Source organism: Chiloscyllium plagiosum, chromosome 9 (genome assembly GCF_004010195.1).
Source record: "Chiloscyllium plagiosum isolate BGI_BamShark_2017 chromosome 9, ASM401019v2, whole genome shotgun sequence".
In the NCBI taxonomy this organism is placed as follows: domain Eukaryota; kingdom Metazoa; phylum Chordata; class Chondrichthyes; order Orectolobiformes; family Hemiscylliidae; genus Chiloscyllium; species Chiloscyllium plagiosum.
This window is the reverse complement of record NC_057718.1, coordinates 56,636,354-56,656,747: the sequence shown is the minus strand read 5'-3', so window position 1 is coordinate 56,656,747 and position 20,394 is coordinate 56,636,354. Positions and strand designations below refer to the sequence as shown.

Genomic DNA, 20,394 nt, shown 5'->3' with positions numbered 1-20,394 from the left:
CTATCTACCTGCGACTCCACTTTCAAGGAGCTATGAACCTGCACTCCAAGTTCTCTTTGTTCAGCAACACTCCCTCGGACCTTACCATTAAATGTATAAGTCCTGCTAAGATTTGCTTTCCCAAAATGCAGCACCTCGTATTTATCTGAATTAAACTCCATCTGCCACTTCTCAGCCCATTGGCCCATCTGGTCCAGATCCTGTTGTAATCTGAGGTAACCCTCTTCGCTGTCCACTACACCTCCAATTTTGGTTTCATCTGCAAACTTACTAACTGTACCTCTTATGCTCGCATCCAATCTAGGTTTGTTCGATATATCATTTCAGCTGCATGACACTGTAATCTTATGCTATACATTCTATGTCGTATGGTCTTGCTCCACAAACACCTGATGAAGGAGCAGCATTCTGAAAGCTAGTGCCTCCAAATAAACCTTTTGGACTATAATCTTGTACTGTGATTTTTAATTTTGTCCGCCCCAGTCCAAAACAGGCTCCTCCAAACCATTTATAAGGTTACATGAGAAAGGAAAGATGAGACTTCCAATATTCAAATTGAGATTTTTGATAGAATCACAAATAACATTGATATCAGCTATGAAAAATGCTGCAGAGTGGAATATATTTTAGCTGAAAAGAGAGTTAAAATTGAGTGAGATAAAATTTATAAATATATTTAACAATTTGTTTATTATTTATATTTCCTTTGCACAGGTACATTCTGAAGGCCAGGACAATCTTTTAGATGATGTTTTCACAAAAATCGCAGATTTTCCTGAACTGGGTGGAACTGAGAAATTGAATCAAAAAGTAACCAATAATGGTGCGACTGTAAAATCACCTGGAGGAAGAGAGATTGCAGATTCTTTTATTGGCAAATTGCAAAAGTCTGAACAATACGTGTGGCCAATTCTTCGGAAATCAGACCATATCTGTGTTCCCAGCACCACCATAGAACCAACCATTGTAAACCAAGGAAAGACTGTGTCTGTCAGCGAATTGCCAATTATGCCACAACGACCATCCCAAGCAGACTGCACCAGTTCTCCTGTTCTACCCCGTGCGAGTCATGTGATCTCTACAGCAGAGGGGTCGAATCGAAGAACAAGCATTCACGAATTCATGTCACGAGATAATAGAGCACCTGTGTCAGTAGATCCTTCTCCAGGCAAGGTGGTAACGAGCACTCGGACTTTACCCAGTGAGTACCAAGCTGATCATTACCACCGTCCCCCTTTTCCTCAACTTGTAGCTTGCCAGATTCAAGCAGCATCCAATTTGCAGAAATCTCAATCAATAAGTCCCTTTGTTTCTAGTCAGTCTCTAGATTTTGACTATAATCATACAAACATCAAGAGGGTTTTCTCAGGTGCTGCAACTGATGAAGAAGGGCAAACCATTTCAAAGTCTGCCTCATCCCTCGGTTTTGGTCTTGTATCTGGCTCTGTGGTCGCCAAACCTGATCCAGATGGAATGGGTTCCTTTACTAGCATTAATCTTTCCTCATCCAATTTATCCACTAATCCTTTTAGTAATATCAGCAGATTGCCATTAGCACGGCCAACTGATATTGCTATGGTGTCGCCAATTAAAACAGACCAGTTGCCAGAGCAAGATCAGAGAATCATTATTTCAAAATCCACCGGACTATTTAAGTTTGAGAATCAGGGTAATAGTGAGTTGAATTCCCCTCCTGTTAGTCATAATCACCCAACTGGTGAATGTACAGAAGAAAGCATGAATGTTTCCGTGTCTCCTTCAATAATGTCAGAAGACAAGCAGACTGTGTGGTATGAATATGGATGTGTCTAATGACTTTGCATTGCTTGTGCTGCAAAATGATTATCAATTTGCAGACTTCAAAATAGTAAAGGCCATAAAAGTAATAACAAGGGTATTAAATATCTTAAGAGCCAAATAGCAAAATGAATACCTACTTAACACTAGTAGGAAATAAGATGTTGGATAAACACTTTTTCAAGTGTACAGAAATCAAATTAATCCATGAGCAACCATGTTTCAATGCCTTCCTTTGCTAATAAGTTAATCTACACAGGTTTCCTATCTGAAGTTGTCTACATTCATAACATTGGTGCTGAAATCTTAGCTTGATAAAACTAATCCTTATTTTCAGTGTTAACTTACCATGTATTGGTTTCGTTGGAAAACTTTTGATTGGATCCTTTTTATTTTTGACTGAATCTACTTTTGATTTAAGTATCACAATTTGTTTTGAAGGAAGTCCCTCTGACTTGTAAACACATCTTACATTCAGCATTTTCTAGTATATTTCTTTAATGTGTGAAAGCTGCTAAAATGCATTTAAATTGTACCTAGCAAGAAGTTGATGTGGTCCTACAGTCCTCTATCAAAAGGATCTTAAGTACTGCAAATAATTTTACGCAGCTATATATTTTTAAAGTATAAAATTTAAGTTGTGCCTAACCACTTGAACCATTTTGTAAAGTGTACTGGCATATTCTCCTTTTTGCATTATTAGTAGAAGTAATATGTAAATAGTTCATCTTTGACACTGTAATTTATCTTTCTAACTTAACAATATTGGGGAAAAAATAAATAGCAAGTAAATTAAAGCACAACTAATGATTTCACAAATTCAAGAACCAATATGTCCATGTTACAATGGACACAGATTTTCATTTATGACTTATTAAATGGCAAGTACTTACTGTCACTGGATGTTTTAAAAAGGTGCAAAGCTCAGCCCAGTTCTTTTGAAAAAAAGGATAGGCAGATTGGGGGAGGAGTTAGAGAAAAAAAAGAAGCCCTAATAGAAATATGGGACGGGAAAAATGGAATACAGACAGCTCTGTTTTAAAAACATAACTTTTACTTACATTTTACTTGAAATTTCATATTTGCCATCTCATTCAACAACTGTATATGTTGTACCTGCAACATTTGTTTCCACCGATTTTACACAATATTAACTAAAACTAATGAAAACAAAAACCTGCAAGACTTAGCCTGCTTTTGTATGCTGTTCTAAATCATAACTAAGTTTCAGATGTTAAGATGCTAACACTTTAAAGTACAACATTGTTGTCCATTTTATTTTTCCAGCAGATATGAGAAAATGTATTTTTATTCCACAAAATCTTATCATAAGAGAAAACACCATTGTTGGTCATTGAAATTTTAATTTGAAGCAGTGTTTAGCACTTATTAGTCTATCAAAACATGATGTTCTTACATTATACTGTTTTTAAGAATTATTTTAATGAAGCTCATCTTTGATAGCTTAAATCAATGGTATATCTGTATCTTGGGATTCTTGCAAACTAAATTATTTGTAGGCCTAAAAGTATTTTCTCTGTTACGTTTTGACTCTGTTGTCACCATTAAGCAACTAATTGCACTCTGCTAGAAAAGTTAGAAACCAGAAATTGAAAAGTAGTGATGTGCATAATTAGATGGGTATTCAGTTCTTCTGTAGCTTAGTTTAGGAATAGAGAGGGAGCTGATGATGTAATTGGTTAGCACAATGTCCTTCTGCCACTGTCATTCAAATATGAATGGTTCACAATGACATGAAAGTCTGTATAACAAAGGTTCTATCTGAAATGGGTTTGTCGTGTTACTTGTGGGTTTTCTATCTTGGCACAACTGCCAGTTCACTACAAATTGCATGGGACAGGCAATTTAAACGAGTCTAGAATAAGATGTTGAAAATGCATCTGGGTGATAAGGCAGCTTAAGGCAAATTTGGCTCATGTTTCATCATGTTGTACTTGATTAGGAAATGCATGATAATATTCAAGATGACCAGTAGCTATCCTAGTTTCAACATCACTTGTCTTGACCAACACATCAGTTTAAAAGGACAAATCAACTTACAATAAAAAAAATTCATGGAACAGCTTTAGTTATTTGCCAGGTTACTCACATTCTGGTTATATTATTTGAATTTCATTTTCAGTTGAAAGCAAACCTTTCACAAGTCATTGGCTTCACTGAGCATTACAGCAATTCTGTAATGTTTATAATCTGCTCTATTAAAAGAACATTGAAAGCGCAGTTACAGATACCAAACTCCTAGTAATAATTTCACTTGAAATTTCTGTAATTTGGACCTGTTACACTTGCAGTAAAGCATGCTAAATTGAATAAAGACGTCATAATATTAGAAGAAAGAGCAGTTAACAGTTAAAATGTATAAGACATTATGTGACCAGGGCTTGGATTGCAACATATCCTTTCCCTCATTCTGTTGATGCATTAAGATAGACTTACCAAGTTAAATAAGAAATTGGCTATGCATCTTATTTAATTTCAATGTTGATGCTAAAAGGATATTTAATTGTTACTAATACTGTGTTCTAGTCACTAAAATGCTTACATTCCAGTCAATATAATAAATGAAAAATGTTAAAATATAAGGTTTTAAAAGTTCCTTAAAAATCAAATATGCAGAGTTGTACATTTTTGAGAAAGTTAGATTTATTTCTTAAGGATAATCATTTAGCATAGATAAAGATGTTATCACATAAAAGGTAGTTCAAATTTTAAAACTTTTGAATATTGTCCATCTAAAAACACTTAATTAATTTAGTAATCAAACAAATTACTTTGGTAACTAAAATATATGTTTGCTTGCTTCATTAAGAAACCAGTATAAAATATAAATGTCACATAGGGTTTTGTTAGCAAGTTAAACTCAGACTTTAGCTTTATTGAAATATTTCAATGGATACTAAGTGGGTTGAAAACAAACTAGAACAGTAAATTAGTTCCAAATATGTTGTTTCTATATTTTTAAAAAAGTCAACTTCTTCACCAATGTCAAATATTCCAGCATGTCCACAGAGTTGGTATTAACTCAACATGTGAAGATTCTGATAAAGGTTATTGTCCTACTCTAATTCTGTACATATTGTATTCATCAGAGGACTTCTAGATTTGGGTGAAATAGGCTTTAGAATGTCTTTTTATTTTTTCAGCAAGTTTAATACTAGAGTTACCCGATTTGTTATCACTTGTGTAGAGAAAAAAGTTAGCATTGAAGCTTTATATAATCTATGTATTTGTAATGTGAATTTAACTTTAATTTTTTTTTAAAACTTGCCTGTTTAAACATTTGCAAACGGCTGGTGTAATGTTATCATGCATGTTTCACCCTATGCATGGCTGGTTCTCTCCTTGCTGTGCATTTCTTCTGTATGAATTGGTAAACGACTGATCTTGCATCAGCATATTTTTGCAGATATAATACAAACTAACAATCAGATATTCAAATATCGTGTTTTTTGCATGTTTTTGAAAGTATAATCAATGAATCACAAGTTAGAGATGTTCTGTTTGTATATTATGTTTTGTCTCTGTTTTATATCTTCCATTTTTCTTGTGCTTTGATATTCTATTCTATATCCATTCCATTCCATACACTTGGAAATGTATGGTAAAATAGGGCAAAGTCAACATGGTTTCAGCATGGTCATCAAGGGGAGGTCATGCCTGACAAACCTGCTAGAATTCTTTAAGAAAGTAACGAGCAGGCTAGACCAAGGAGAGCCAATGGATGTTATCCACCTGGACTTCAAGAAGGCCTTTGACAAGGTGCCGCACAGGAGGCTACTGAGTAAGATGAGGGCTCATGGTGTCACAGGCAAGGTGCGAGCATGGATAGAGGATTGGCAGAAAGCAGAGAGTGGGGATAAAAGAATCCTTCTCAGGATGGCAGTCAGTGACAAGTGGTGTTCTACAAGGCTCAGATTAACAATCGAGATGAAGGAACTGAAGGCATTCTGACCAAGTTTGCAGACAATACAAAGATAGGTAGAGGGACAGGTAGCATTGACGAGGTGGGGAGGTTGCAGAAGGATTTGGTCACATTAGGACACTGGGCAAAGAAGTGACAGATGGAGTACAGTATGAGAAAGTGTGAGGTCATGCACTGGTAGAAAGAATGGGCTATTTTCTAAATGGGGATAAAATTCAGAAGTCTGAAGTGCAAAGAGATTTGGGAGTTCCAGTCCAGGAATCTCTCAAGGTAAACTTGCAGTTGAGTCAGTAATTAGGAGGGCAAATGCAATTATGGCATTTGTTTTGAGAAAATTTGAATATAAAAGCAGGGATGTACTTCTGAGACTCTATAAGATATGGTCAGACCACATTTGGAGTATTGTGCGCAGTTTTGGGTGCTATATCTCAGGAAGGATGAACTGGCCCTGGAGCATATTCAGAGAAGGTTCACGAGAATGGTCCCAGGAATGAACAGCTTAACATATGAGGAAAGTCTGAGGACTCTGGGTTTATACTTGATAAGAGTTTAGAAGGATGGGGGGGGGGGGGGGGGGGGGGAATCTAATTCAAACATAGAGAATACTGAATTGCCTAGATAGAGTAGATGTTGGGAAGATATTTGCATTGGTAGGAGAGACTAGAACCCAAGGTACAGCGTTAGAGTAAAGGGAAGACCTTTTAGAACAGAGAGTCTTCAGCCAAAGAGTGGTGAATCTATGGAATTCATTACCACAGAAGGCTGTGGAGGCCAGGTCATTGAGTATATTTAAGACTAAGATAGATAGGTTCTTGAGGATCAATGGTTACAGGGAGAAAGCAGGAGAATGGGGTTAAGAAACATATCAGCAATGATTGCAGACTCAGTGGGCTGAATGACCTAATTTCTGCTCCTATTTTTTACGGTCTTATGGTCATCCAGCAGGAGCACAGTTTTGCACGTAGCTGGCAAATATACAGCAGGTACAGCTACCACAAAATGTTGGACATAGCGTATTGAATTTTTCCCTTGAACATTAGCCAGGGTTTTAAAGATTTAGATTTGAACATAGGTAGCTGAAGGCAAAGAAGATTGTTTGATTGAGCTTTGTTCACAAGCTTATCAGTATTTTTTAAAATAGCTCATGGTGCATTTTAATATAAATAATCAGTGTTGAAGGCCAATTAAATAAAGATGTTGAGTATAAGATACTCCCAGACCAGATATCTCATTTTGGAAACTTACTTGATAGTAAAAGCATTGGATGGAGGGCAGGGGGATAACATCATAAAACACAGGTGGATTTGGTAAGAAACTGAAACAATTTTATTAAAAGTAGATGGATTGCATATCTTCACCATTTAAAAAGAAACACTTGAAATTGTTAATTTAGCTGTGGTGATGATAATGACAGATACCCACAGTAAATTCACCAATTACCTGTATTGCATTTATCTAATACAGAGCAATATTCAAAGACCGCTGAGTTCTTCTGCCATTGTTTTACATTATATAATAGTTTCAACTTTAGGTGTCTCTGATAAGTATCAAAATGCTAAACATTGGGAAAACCAGACAAAATAAATTTAAGTGATAATAAAAAGTATGTTTAAAGGGCAATTTTATTTTGTAATTATCCTAAAATGCCTCACTTAAAAATAGGTTACCTGTGCCATGAATGTGTGTTTAAATAAAATCATTAATGTAATCAGGAAACTTTAATGACTCCTGTACTTTATAGTCCAATGACTTTAGAGTTAGTTGCAGCTAGAGTTTTTTTACACAGCTTGATGATTTTGCACTAAAATTATGTCCACTTTGTCACTGATGACAGTATAAATCCAGCCTTTCTTCTGAGTAAAAGCCTGACCGTGACACTGAAGCAAACCAGAATGAAAGTGCCATATGCCCCAGCATCAGTTTGAGCCCTAACACCTGAGAAGCCAAACTATTTTGCATTAGCATGTACATTCACCCTAAGGCAAAAATATTAAAACACATAAACTATTGAAACACGTTTGGCAGGTAAATGATCCATTTAAAGTGCTTTGATTATTTTCTGCAGATATGGGATCTGTGCAGGAACTCAGAAGTACACAAGGCAAAACTGAGGAGCAACAGAGCTCCTAGATGTAAATGTTCTTCATCTTGTGATTTGGGGTACAGTGGTGAGTTTCCTGCCCAGAGTGTAAATGGGAGGATCAGACCATTTACCTATTTACAAACTAACATTACCCTTATAGCAGTTTATTCCAGAAACATTCTGCTGTGGCTGGCTTAACAAATCTAAAAATGTGCTTGCTTATTCTTATAAATTGGCTTTGTATAATGCATTAGTATGCATTAAGCAATATTAACTGTTAATTATTCATTCTGCATGCCTGGGCAGGGGCTTCCATATATTGTTTAATACAAAAGGCAATAAGTGTTTAAAGTTTATTTATTTTGTATACATGCAATCCACTGCTATGGCTTACTAATTTTAATCTTTTGTGATTTATTGCCTTTTCACATTTGTATTAAGGTTTTTTTGTAAAGTTCTCTCTATTTACTGGCAAATGCTACAAACCTTTTAAGTGTTTTCATGGGTAAATATATTCATCTAAATTACTACTCCATTCTAATTGCTAATAAGAGGGATACTGTATACTTGCAAGTGTCTCTGCCTTCCTTTGTTCCCATGTTGCACATTTCAAAAGAGTTTGGCCATGGAAATCTAGGAGAAGAAAATGTTTTTGTGGGAAAATTACATTGCAGTGATGTAGATTTTCATTTTCTCCATTGTGTTGTCACTGCTGGGTAAATTTTCCACAAAATATTTGCTTTCAAAAATATTTTTTTTTTAAATAAGGGACACTAATAGATATGGTATAGATATCTAAGCATGATTTTAGATCAACAGGTACTTAAGAGGAATATAGTTTCCCTTTTAAAAACATTCATAAGACATAGTGGTAAAGAAAGGACCCGAATGCCAACTCTAATCTGTGCTGCCAACACATACATGGTTCTTTTCATTTTTACTTATCTGTATTCAGACACAGTTAAGGCCACCTGTTCCAAAGGATCAGACAAATTTATTTTAACAAGAAGACTCATTAAAGTGTGTCTACCCCAGCTGACTAACAAAAGCTGGTGGCAGCAGGGATCCTGTTCACAGAGGGCCCAGTTAAGTAATTTTTTTGTAAGTTTTGTTAGGTTCTTTGTGGATCAGAAGAACCAGGAGTGCTCATTTTGAACCTACAAGAATACCCAAGACCTCTTCCTGCCCTCACTTATTAATCCTCCCCTCTTCCCCCAACCTGTACTTACTTTATCAAAGGACTAGTTTAAAGCTTCTTGACAGCTACTTTACACTTTACCAATTTTGGCATTTTCCCAACACACTGCCTTCAGGAAAAGGTCAGGATTAGAGTATGTAAATAAGGCTCAGGAGCTAAAGCTGAGTATTTTGCTAGTCACTTCATTCCTTCCTCATTAAAGTAATTTCTCTTTTATTCATAAAATATTAAATTCTGCCTATGACATCTGGCATGCAATGATTAATCATTATCACTCGAGGAATGTTTGTCTTGTGCTGCCGTTTCTACCATTTAAGTTTCTTTGTGCATGATGCATTTATGACATTTGGTACTGTTTCTTGTTTTTACTTGTTTCAAATGTTACCATTATTCTAAAGTAGTTTCTAAATTCTTTTTCATTTTCTTTCCTCTGATCTGCAAAACAGAAAGAAAAGTGTCCTTCAAACTGTCAATTTGAAACCTATAGTTCAGAAGCACCAAGACTGTCTCCATAAAGAAATATTACTAAAGCATTAAATGATGAAACCTATTCAGTGACCTCCTTTCATTAAGCGTAATGAGACATGTACTGTTCCTTGAATCAAGGAGCACATTTGGACTCAAGTGTTGTTATGTAATACTTGCAGAGTATCGATTTTTGTGTAGTTCCACAGATTTCACCAGAGGTCATTAAAATCTTACAAGAAAATTGAATACAATTTAGATGCTATGAACAGTTTTATAAACTGTTTGTTCATCTAACTGAATTTTAACAAGTTACAGCATACTTTAGTTTGTTTTAATTTTTCATTAAAGCTTTAAAAACAAACTTTATGGTCGTTTTATAATTTGCAATACTGTGCAGACACAAGCAGTAGTGTTGTAGAACTGCACTGCATCCTGCATAAAATCACATAGCTTATGCTATTTTGCACTAACTATCTTTGGGGTTTAACATATTGCATGATGTATGCCATAGCATAATGATGTTAAATTAAGGTTTATAATACCGTAACACTTATTTTTGGCTTGTAATCCAACACTCAAGTATATAATGTAAATGCCTCTTCACAATAGAATTGAAACCTTGTATGTCTATATGGTTCTTGATATGTATGTGCAAATTGGATTTTGTAACAACCTCTTTAAGTTAGCACAAAATGTGCAATATATTTTGACTGCTGGCTAAGATTCCGTCATGTTGAATTTCTGACAATAACACCTGACACACTGCATATTCACTTAGAGTTTAATTTTAGGAAGCGTGGATTTTTCAGTTTCATAGCTGTTTGATGTAGTTATGTTGTTTGTTTTATAATCCTAAAGCATTAGTAAAATTTTTTACTCCATTTAATTTTGTATACATTACTGCCAGGAAAATAACCATGTACAAATTGAATATATACGTACTGACTGAGTAGCAACTTACAGCAGTAATACATTCACAAGGATATTTGCAATCAAATTTGTTATTGTCATGTTTAGATTTTGTTTGAAAATGCAGATAACCTCATGTTTTTTGTGGATTGTAACTTTTGGTTAGCAGACAGGAATTTTTCTCTTACATCTTGCAATCAGCTGACATTCAGAAGTATTTTACGTATCTGTGCAGAGTCTAAATGCACTGATTTTAGTTATATGTCCTTAGAGTTTAGTATTTTAATGAGTTATTTTTGTACAAAATATTCCCTTATAAGAGTACCGTAAATGGTTTATCTTGTGCAAGATTTGAATTTAAAAGTATTTAAGATTGTTATTTTCACAGTTTTGTTTACATTATTCAATCATAAATAACCATTTATAGATGCTGTAATGAAAAGCTGGTGTCTATGTCATAGATTATTTTTTAAAAGAACATCACAGCATGCTAATGTAATGAACCAGAAGGTACTGAGACAGTGCCTTTGCTTTTTGATATCCCGATTAGATTTTTGAGTGTCTAAAGTAAACTCATACTCTTGGTTTATTTATGTACAGCTTAATAAAACAAGTGTTAACTGCTGTTTCCTTACTGTTCTAAAACATGGAAGTTTGCCACCAAGTACTATGAATAATGCTTAGTGTGCAGAGAAATTTACTTCATGATGATCATACAACTGTACAGTTAAATATTCTGGTTTTGCTGCATTTCAAGATCATAATACATACATCTCTCCCACCATTTCATATTATCCAAAAATCCTGCAAGCTCAAAGAAAGAGTATGATCAACTTGTCTACCTTTTTAAAAGCCTATTCATGTTTTTGTATGAGATCTCCAAATTCCTTTATTTTGCCACATCTTCAAGTGCTTTACAAATAATGAATTACTTTGAAGTTCAGTCACTTATAAAGAAAGTATAACCGCTGTTTTACTAGATGAGGAAAGTTTTTTGACCAGAATGCTGTAGAATTTGCTAGCCTTAAAATAGTGCATGGTATTGTCTAAGTCCAGTAGAACTGAGATGTAACTTTTCTTCAAAAACAGCACCTTAAATGATGATGCATTTCCTTATGACTTATCCTGAGTATTGGTTTTGATTATATGATCAGTTTATGGAGTGGGAATTAAATCCCCAATCTTAGACTTTAAAAATTCCATGCTGGAAACCAAGTTCACACCAAAACAAGGGCTTCCAAACTTCTCTTCTGAAACTAAAATAATGTTGAAATAAGAAAATGTTCAATGGCATTATCCTATCTGTTATGTCAAGAATAGATCCTGTGAATGCTTAGCATCACCCTCAACAATGCAGCTTTCTAATGAAAGAATTAGCATACCTCAGAAAATATTTACAGTCAGTGAGAAATTATTACCACTCCAACATTATTTGTTTTCCACAATATAATTGATGTAAGTTATACACCTAATAATACATTTCTGATGTAGTACAACTGCGCAGTTGGTTCAATTTGGGTTCAAATCAGTCAAAATATGTACACAGTCGGTTCTAATGCGTGTGACTTCAATGCGAATTGGCTTTAACACAATTGAACAGTTTAGACAGTTACTTGTAGAACATGGACTTTAGATTAGATTAGATTATTTACAGTGTGGAAACAGGCCCTTTGGCCCAACAAGTCCACACCGACCCACCAAAGCGCAATCCACCCAACCCATTCCCTTGCATTTACCTCTGTCCCTAACATTACGGGCAATTTAGCATGGCCAATTCACCTAACCTGCACATTTTTGGACTGTGGGAGGAAACCGGAGCACCCGGACGAAACCCACGCAGACACAGGGAGAATGTGCAAACTCCACACAGACAGCCGCTCCACACAGACTTACCTGTATTGCCTATAACGCGATTCCGCCCCTATTAGTTTAAATGGCACGGCTATTGTGCAATTTTGCTTATAATGCAAAATCGCACGAGAATGGAACTATCCTGTTATATCAGAACCGACTGCAGATGACACCAAAATTGGAGGTGTTATGGACAGCGAAAAAGGTTACCTCAGAGTACAATGGTATCTTGATCAGTTGCGTCAGTGGGCTGAGGAGTGGCAGATGGAGTTTAATTTAGATAAATGCGAGGTGTTGCATTTTGGGAAAGGAAATCTTAACAGGACTTATACACTCAATGGTAAGGTCCTAGGGTGTGTTGTTGAACAAAGAGACCTTGCAGTGCAGGTTCATATCTCCTTGAAAGTACAGTTGCAGATAGACAGGATAGTGAAGAAGGCGTTTGGTATGCTTTCCTTTATTGGTCAGAACATTGAGTATAAGAGATGGAGGTCATGTTGCGGCTGTACAGGACATTTGTTAAGCCACTTTTTTTTTGGAATATTGAGTGCAATTCTGGTCTCCTTCCTATCGCAAGGATGTTGTGAAACTTGAAAGGGTTCAGAAAAGATTTACAAGGATGTTGCCAGAGTTGGAGGAATTGAGCTATAGGGAGAGATTGAATAGACTGGGGCTGTTTTCCCAGAGCATCGGAGGCTGAAGGGTGACCTTATAGAGGTTTATAAAATCATGAAGGGCATGGTTAGGATAAATAGACAAAGTTGTTTCCCTGTGGTGGTGGAGTCCAGAACTAGAGGGCATAGGTTTAGGGTAAGAGGGGAAAGATAAAGAAGAGACCTAGGGGGCAACATTTTCATGAAGAGGGTGGTGCATTAATGGAATGAGCTGCCAGAAGAAGTGGTGGAAGCTGGTACAATTGCAACATTGAAAAGGTATCTGGATGGGTATATGGATAGGAAGGGTTTGGAGGGATATGGGCCGGTGCTAGCAAGTGGGACTAGATTAGGTTGGGATATCTGGTCAGCATGGATGAGTTGGACTAAAGGGTCTGTTCTGTGCTGTACATCTCTATGACTGTATTTCTTAGTTTTTGTCTGGCTGGACCTTACATAAATGCGCCTGTTTAGAAGGAGCTCTTGACAAGCATGCAATAGAACTAAAAAAAAGTAAACGTTTAGGTGATAGAAAGGAGAGAATTGCTCACCTGTAAACATTTCAATTGTGGGCACTAGTCTAAATTTCGTGCTATGCTGGATTTAACTCCTACAATGTCAAGGCAAAGCAGAAAGAAACTAGCCTCTCCAGAGGAATTTATAAAATGCCACATTGACTGTCTACAAACTGTGTGCTTTTTGAACAAAATACTATGCATCTGCAAGTACAAATCTGCAAATGTAAATTCACCCCTTAGATTTTTGTGTGCATGTGAGAGTCTCATTTGTGGATACACGCATCTCCATTTATGACAGACATCTCACTATCTCATTCTACCGCAAGCTGACAGGTAACCTCACTATGCTGCACTCTTGAGCTTTCACCCTAGACATACTAAAACAGCCATCCCCTGCTCAGATAAACAGGAACACAACAGACACTTGAAAGTGTTGAGGGATGCCCTCATAATGAAGGGATACAATAGTCAACTCATTGATTGCTAGTTCTGATATGCTGCAATGAAAAATTGTAATGACCTTAGAAGACTGTTATGGGTTACAACAGATAGGATACCCTTCGTCATATAGGACTTGCTGGGAGTGGAGAGACTATGCCATGTTCGTCACAGCCTGCAACACATTATCGATGCTGATGAGCACCTCACCAAGATCTTCCCTACGCCCCCACTTCTCGCCTTCAAACAACTGTCAGATCTTAAACAGATCATTCGCAGTAAATTACCTGGCCTTTAGGACAACATTGACCACAACACCATACATCCCTGTTCATGGTATCCATAGTAAGACATGTCAAAGCATAGACATGGACACTACCATTACATGTTTGGACACCACTCATCAGGTGCATAGCAAATAATGCGGTGACTCATCCAACATTGTCAATCTTTTACACTGCAGGCAAGGATGCTTCAAGAAATGGTATACTGGTGAAACCATGCAGACACTATGACAATGGATAAATGGACACTGTGCAATAATCACCAGACAGTGATGTTCCCTCCCAGTGGAGGAATATTTCAGCTGTCAAGGACATTCGGCCTCAGATCTTCAAGTAGACTACTCCAAGGTGGACTTCAGGACTTGCAACAGTTACTGAGCTGAGGCTGATAGCCAAGTTCAGTACCCTTGAGGATGACCTCAACTGGGATCTTGGGTTCATGTCACACTACAGGTGACCCCCACCACACTGTACACTCTCTCTCTCTCACACAAATATACACACACTTTCATAGACCCCCATACACACACACACAGAAACACACATGCACATTCTGTCATAGGCATATACTCCCTCATGCACACTGTCTCACAGGCATACACTCCCTCACATGCACACTCTCACAGGCATATACTCCTTCACACACACATTCTACCTCTCTCTAACACACGCCCTCACATTCATGCACCCTCTCTCTCCCTCTCCACATTCAACCACACCTAAATCTATGGATTGAATTTGCATTTGCAAATGCAATCTATTTTGTTTAAAAGCATACAATGTGTAGACAGTAAATGTGGCAATTTATAAATGTCTACTTTGGAAATAAAACTAGTCTGAATTCAGGTTGAGACACATACAGACTCTAGACAAAGTCTCACACCTAAAATGTTTTGTCTGACCTGAGATGTCACCTTTATACTGATAGATTATTTTGGGACAGTGACTTGAAAGAAATTTTGGGATTCACATAGTAATCAATCGAAACCTGCATCTCCATTCTTATTGATTACATCTAGGTTTGTGTAATTCATTTGCATAAATTGTATGACCCTTTGATCTTTTACTTATAAATTCAGTGTCAGATGTAAGATTTCACGCCCCTACTACTCTGAGTAAAGAAACTACCTCTGACATCTGTCCTATATCTATCACCCCTCAATTTGAAGCTAAGCCCCATTGTGTTAGTAATCACCATCCTAGGAAAAAGGCTCTCATTGTCCACCCAATCTAACCGATTATCTTGTATGTCTCAATTAAGTCACCTTCTTCTCTCTAACAAAAACAGTCTTTTAAGTCCCTCAACCTTTCCTCTTTAGACTTTCCCTCCATACCAGGCAACATTCTCATAAATCTCCTCTGAACTCTTTCAAAGCTTCCACATCCTTCCTATAATGCAGTGACCAGAACTGCATGCAATACTCCAAGTGCATCTGCACCAGAGTTTTGTACAGCTACAGCATGACCTCATGGTTCCAAAATTTGATCCCTCTACTAATAAAATCGAACACACCGTATCCTTTCTTAACAGCCCCATAACCCTGGGTGGCAACTTTGAGGGATTTATGTACATGGACACCGAAAAATCTCTGCTCATCTACACTGCAAAGGATCTTACCATTCGCCCAGTACTCTGCATTCCTGTTACTCCTTCCAAAGTGAATCACCTCACACTTTTCTGCATTAAACTCCATTTGCCACCTCTCAGACCAGCTCTGTAGCTTATCTATGTCACTTTGTAACCTACAGTTATGGTACTATCCATAACTGTACTGACCTTAGTGTCATCTGCAAATTTACTAGCCCATCCTTTCTCCACCCAGGTCATTTATAAAAACGACAAACATCAGTGGACCCAAAACAAATCCTTGTGGTATACCACTAGTAACTGAACTCCAGGATGAACATTTCCCATCAGCCACCACACTCTCTTCTTTAAGCTAGCCAATGTTTGATCCAAACCGCTAAATTGCCCTCAATCCCATGCCTCTGTATTTTGTCCAGTAGCCTACCATGGGGAACCTTATCAAATGCCTTACTGAAATTCATATGCACCATGTCAATGGCTTTACCTCATCAACCTGTTTGGTCACCTTCTCAAAGAACTCAATAAGGTTTGTGAGGCACAACCTACCCTTCACAAGACTCTGCTGACTATCCCTAATCAGTTATTCCTATCGAGATGATTATAAGTCCTATCTCTTAAAACCTTTTCAACATTTTACCCACAACCGAAATAAGGCTTACTTGTCTATATTTATCAGGCTTGTCTCTATTCCCCTTCTTGAACAAGGGAACAACATATGCTATCCTCCAGTCTTCTGGTACTATTCCTATAGAGAATGATGACATAAAGATCAAAGGCTCGGCAATCTCCTCCCTGGCTTCCTAGAGAATCCTAGGATAAATCCCATCTGGCCCAGGGGATTTATCTATTTTCACACTTCCCAGAATTTCTAACACGTCTTCTTTGGGAACGTCAATCCCATCTTCTTGACGCCTGTTTCTCAGTATTCTCGACAACATTGTATTTTTCCAGTGTGAATTCTGACGAAAAATATTCATTTAGCGCTTCCCCAACTCCTCTGACTCCACGCAAAACTTCCCACTACTGTCCTTGATTGCCCTAATCGTACTCTAGTCATTCTTTTATCCCTTATATACCTACCTATAGATCTCATGACCTACATAACTCAGGAAGTAGAGTTTAAATCTAAATAAATAGATTGTCTTGGTAATTTTAAAATAGCAAGGGTTCAAATCCAAACAGGATACCAAAATACTAATTGGAAAATTAAGATAGAGAACAGCAGGAAGACATGATGAGAAAAAAAATGTGATATATGACATTCAAGAAGATTCAGAAGCTAGTAAAGGTGAAAGAGTAGCACTGCTAATGAGGGATGGCATTGATACCACAGTTAGACCTGGCCATGGTTCAGGTTATAGAATCTGCTTTGGTAGAAATGAGGAAAGGTTCAGGAAAGAAGCCACTTGTGCAAGTAATCTATGGGTTCCTGCATAGTAACCACAACAAGAAATACTGAAGCTTGTGATAGAACTGCAAAATCATGAATGATTTTAATCTACATATAAACTGGAAATATCCAATTGGTAAGGAGCACTTGGAATGTTTTTGAGAGTTTCTTACAGCGGCATGTTCTGGAAGTGACCCAGAGAGCAGGTTATACTAGAGTAAGGCACCTCTAGATAGTAGTGATTATAATTTTGCATTCAGTTTGAAAAGGAGAAGAGTGAATCAACGATGAGTTTTAAGTTTGAAAAAAAAGGCAACTGTGGAGATGAAAGCTGAGCTAATTGAAATAAACTGGGATATTAATTTAGTAGGTCAGTGGAGAAGCAATGGCAGACATTTAAAGGAATACTTGAGAATGCTCAGAAAGTACATTCCAACTAAGAAGAAAACTTCCATGGGAGGATGTACCGTATATGATTAACTAAGGAAGTTAAGGAGAGCATCACATTTAAGGAAAAACTATATAGTTGTACAAAGGTGAGTAGCGGGTCAGAACAGCAGCTGGTTGGAATTCAAAGAATGGCAGAGAATGACTAAAAGGTTTATTAGGATTAATAGAGTATGAGAGGAAGTTGATTGGATATGTAAACCATAGCAGGCATTCCATATCTAAAAAGGAAAAGGAATAAGTATTAGTTTACTACAGGGTGGTAATGGGGAGTTGGTAGTAGATGATAAAGAAATGATGAATGTAAATAAAATGACGTTTTGCAGAGCATTTAAAAAAATCATCCCATTCATGCCTGTAAATCTGAAGAGGAGCTTGGTGAAGAGCAAACTGATACAGGTGCAGGTTGATCAGTCTTCAGGTCCTGATGGAGTTCATCTAAGGATCATAAAAGAGGGTGCTACTTAGGTATTAAATATGTTTGTGTTATATATCCAAAATTTCTTGGAAAAATTCAATCAAACTCAAAAAAACATACACAATCCCTCTACACAGGAAGAACGGAAGGCAGAAAAAAGGATGCTATAGACCAATTTGTTTGATGTTTGTCAGACAAGTTGTTTGAATCCGTCATCAAGGGGGTTATAACTGGGCACTTTTAAGACCACAAGATAATCAGAAAGGGTCCACATGGTTTTGTAAAAGGAAAGTACTTTAACTAATTAACTGGAATTCTTTGAAGGAACAATGTGTGCTGTGGGAGTCTGTTGATATACTGGACTTGGAATTCCAGAACCATTTGATATGGTTCTGCAGAAACCATTGCAGGACACCAGGTAAAATGTTTATCAGTACCTGAGTTTTCCATATTTCTACCTGCAAATTTCATGTGCTATCTGTAATGTCTCTTTAAAATTTCAGGTGGTACCACTAGCCGATGAACAACCAACCACTTTGGTCAGTATGTGAAGATGTTTCTATTTCCTCATCAGAATTCGGTTTTTAATATCATAATGTTCTTGTGGAGTCCTTCAGCCTCCACTCCAGAATGGACTGATTGTGCAAACTACTTTAACTACAGATCTGGTCGCTCAACCTCAATTGAAGAATTCCTCCAACTTAAAAGAAAGTTTTAGCTACTGTATTTTTTAAAAAAGGGTAACAGCTTGACTTCTGGTGATAGAATTTGTTTAGCTATTGCTCTGGTCACCACGCATGATAGAAAAATATCCAGAATTTATCCTTGTGACTGTTCTGTCTCTTTAACATCACTTGGGCTTTCTGTGATTATGGGCAAAGCTATAGCTCTCATTCCAACCAAATTATTACCTAGGAGTAGGTCAGCACAGGTAATTTCTGAATACCCGTGTCATTATACTAGATATTAACTCACTTTGTAAGTGTAATTTATACAAAGAAATGGGTATGTATTCTCCACTAATTCCACTTATTAAAACTTTGGTTTTAAATGTACTCTTTAGAAGAAAATTTGTATCTTTCTCCAGCGAAAGAGTTTTAGTAGTTTCTGTATCTATTGTAGTCAAAGTTACAGTTTAATCCATGGTATTTTTCTTCTGAGCTCATTTTTCTGGCACACCTTTATGAACCCCATTAAGTCCCCTGGGCTTACCACACAACTTCCAATATTCACAACAAAGATGCCTCACTTTGTTAGAATAAAATACTGAGAGTTTTGATTCTCACTGCATCTCTCTGCACCTTTTCAGTTTGAAGAAGAATTCCAGAGGGCATTCCCAGCTGTCCCTTCTTTCCCTGGCTACTTGCCTTTCCTTTCACTCCCGCCGTCTATCCTTCTCTGATTTATGGGGGTGATGGAACGAAGGTTTAAATTTATGGATCAGCTCATAATCATTAGCTATCTCCACTGCCTTTCTGAATCTCTCTGATCTTCACCATGGGTTCTAATTACTGGAAGTAGTAAATTGTTAAATTCTTCTAAGAGAATAACCACACTGAGAGCTTCATACTTTGCTTTCATTGTTAATGCCTGAATGCAATGGTCACAGTTAGTTACAAATGAAAAGAGAAATTGCTGGCAAAACTCAGCAGATCTGGCAGCATCTGTGGAGAGAAATTCAAAGTTAATGTTTAAAGTTCAGTGACCATTCCTCAGAAAGGGTCACAACCCAAACCTTTAGCTCTGATTTCTCTCCACAAATACTGCCAGACCTGCTGAGCCTTGCAGCAATTTCTATTTTTGTTTCTGATTTATAATATCCGCAGTTCTTTCGGTCAAAATTACTTTGAATTTGAACAGGTAATGTAGGTATGCGAAGACTAGTTCCTTAAGTTTCACAACCTTTGCTTGTCTGCTTCAGGAACTAACTCATACATATCCAGAATAGCCATTTCAACTGTTTCATTATCCTTTGGAACTTCTGCTAACAATGATGTACAAGTCTCATCTACTCTACCTAATAACTTACTCTATATAGGCAGAGTCTGGTTTTCTGTAGCCACTTCATTTGTTTTGCTATATTATTTTAAAATGACAAAAAATGCCTCAAAGTCCTTTTCCTTAAATTTTAGTTAGACCTGTGCAAACTTACACATTTCTTTGCTGGACTTTAGATCATAACTGGATTTTCTTAAACGTTGCTAAAAGGAAAAAACAAGTTGAAGCTTTTTTGTCTTGCTTTCATCAAAACTCGGAGACAAGAAACAGATTTGAAACAGGAGACGACTTTATACAGCATGCAAACAAGATGCTGAGTGGTTAGGCCATAACTGTATGGAGATACAGTAAGAATGGTTAACCATCAACCTTACTTCTCAGGCCAGACATACTGAAGAGAAAAGAAAACCT

At 36.9% G+C, this 20,394-nt stretch overlaps 1 protein-coding gene across 11 annotated transcripts in view; it reads left to right on the top strand.

The window, feature by feature from the left end:
* The window catches only part of LOC122552880 (girdin-like), a 402,403-nt gene extending 391,381 nt beyond the window's left edge, over positions 1–11,022 (top strand). For 9 of the 11 annotated variants that reach the window (XM_043696008.1, XM_043696001.1, XM_043696009.1 and 6 more), the window contains 3 exons: positions 715–1,201; positions 7,806–7,908; positions 9,468–11,022. In XM_043696008.1, the coding sequence (XP_043551943.1) occupies positions 715–1,201; positions 7,806–7,870 (552 nt within the window). In that variant the 3' untranslated portion in view covers positions 7,871–7,908; positions 9,468–11,022. The remainder of the gene's footprint in view (positions 1–714; positions 1,202–7,805; positions 7,909–9,467) is intronic. The other 2 variants (XM_043696000.1, XM_043696005.1) reach the window with 2 other exon arrangements.
* Positions 11,023–20,394: the final 9,372 nt, after the last annotated feature.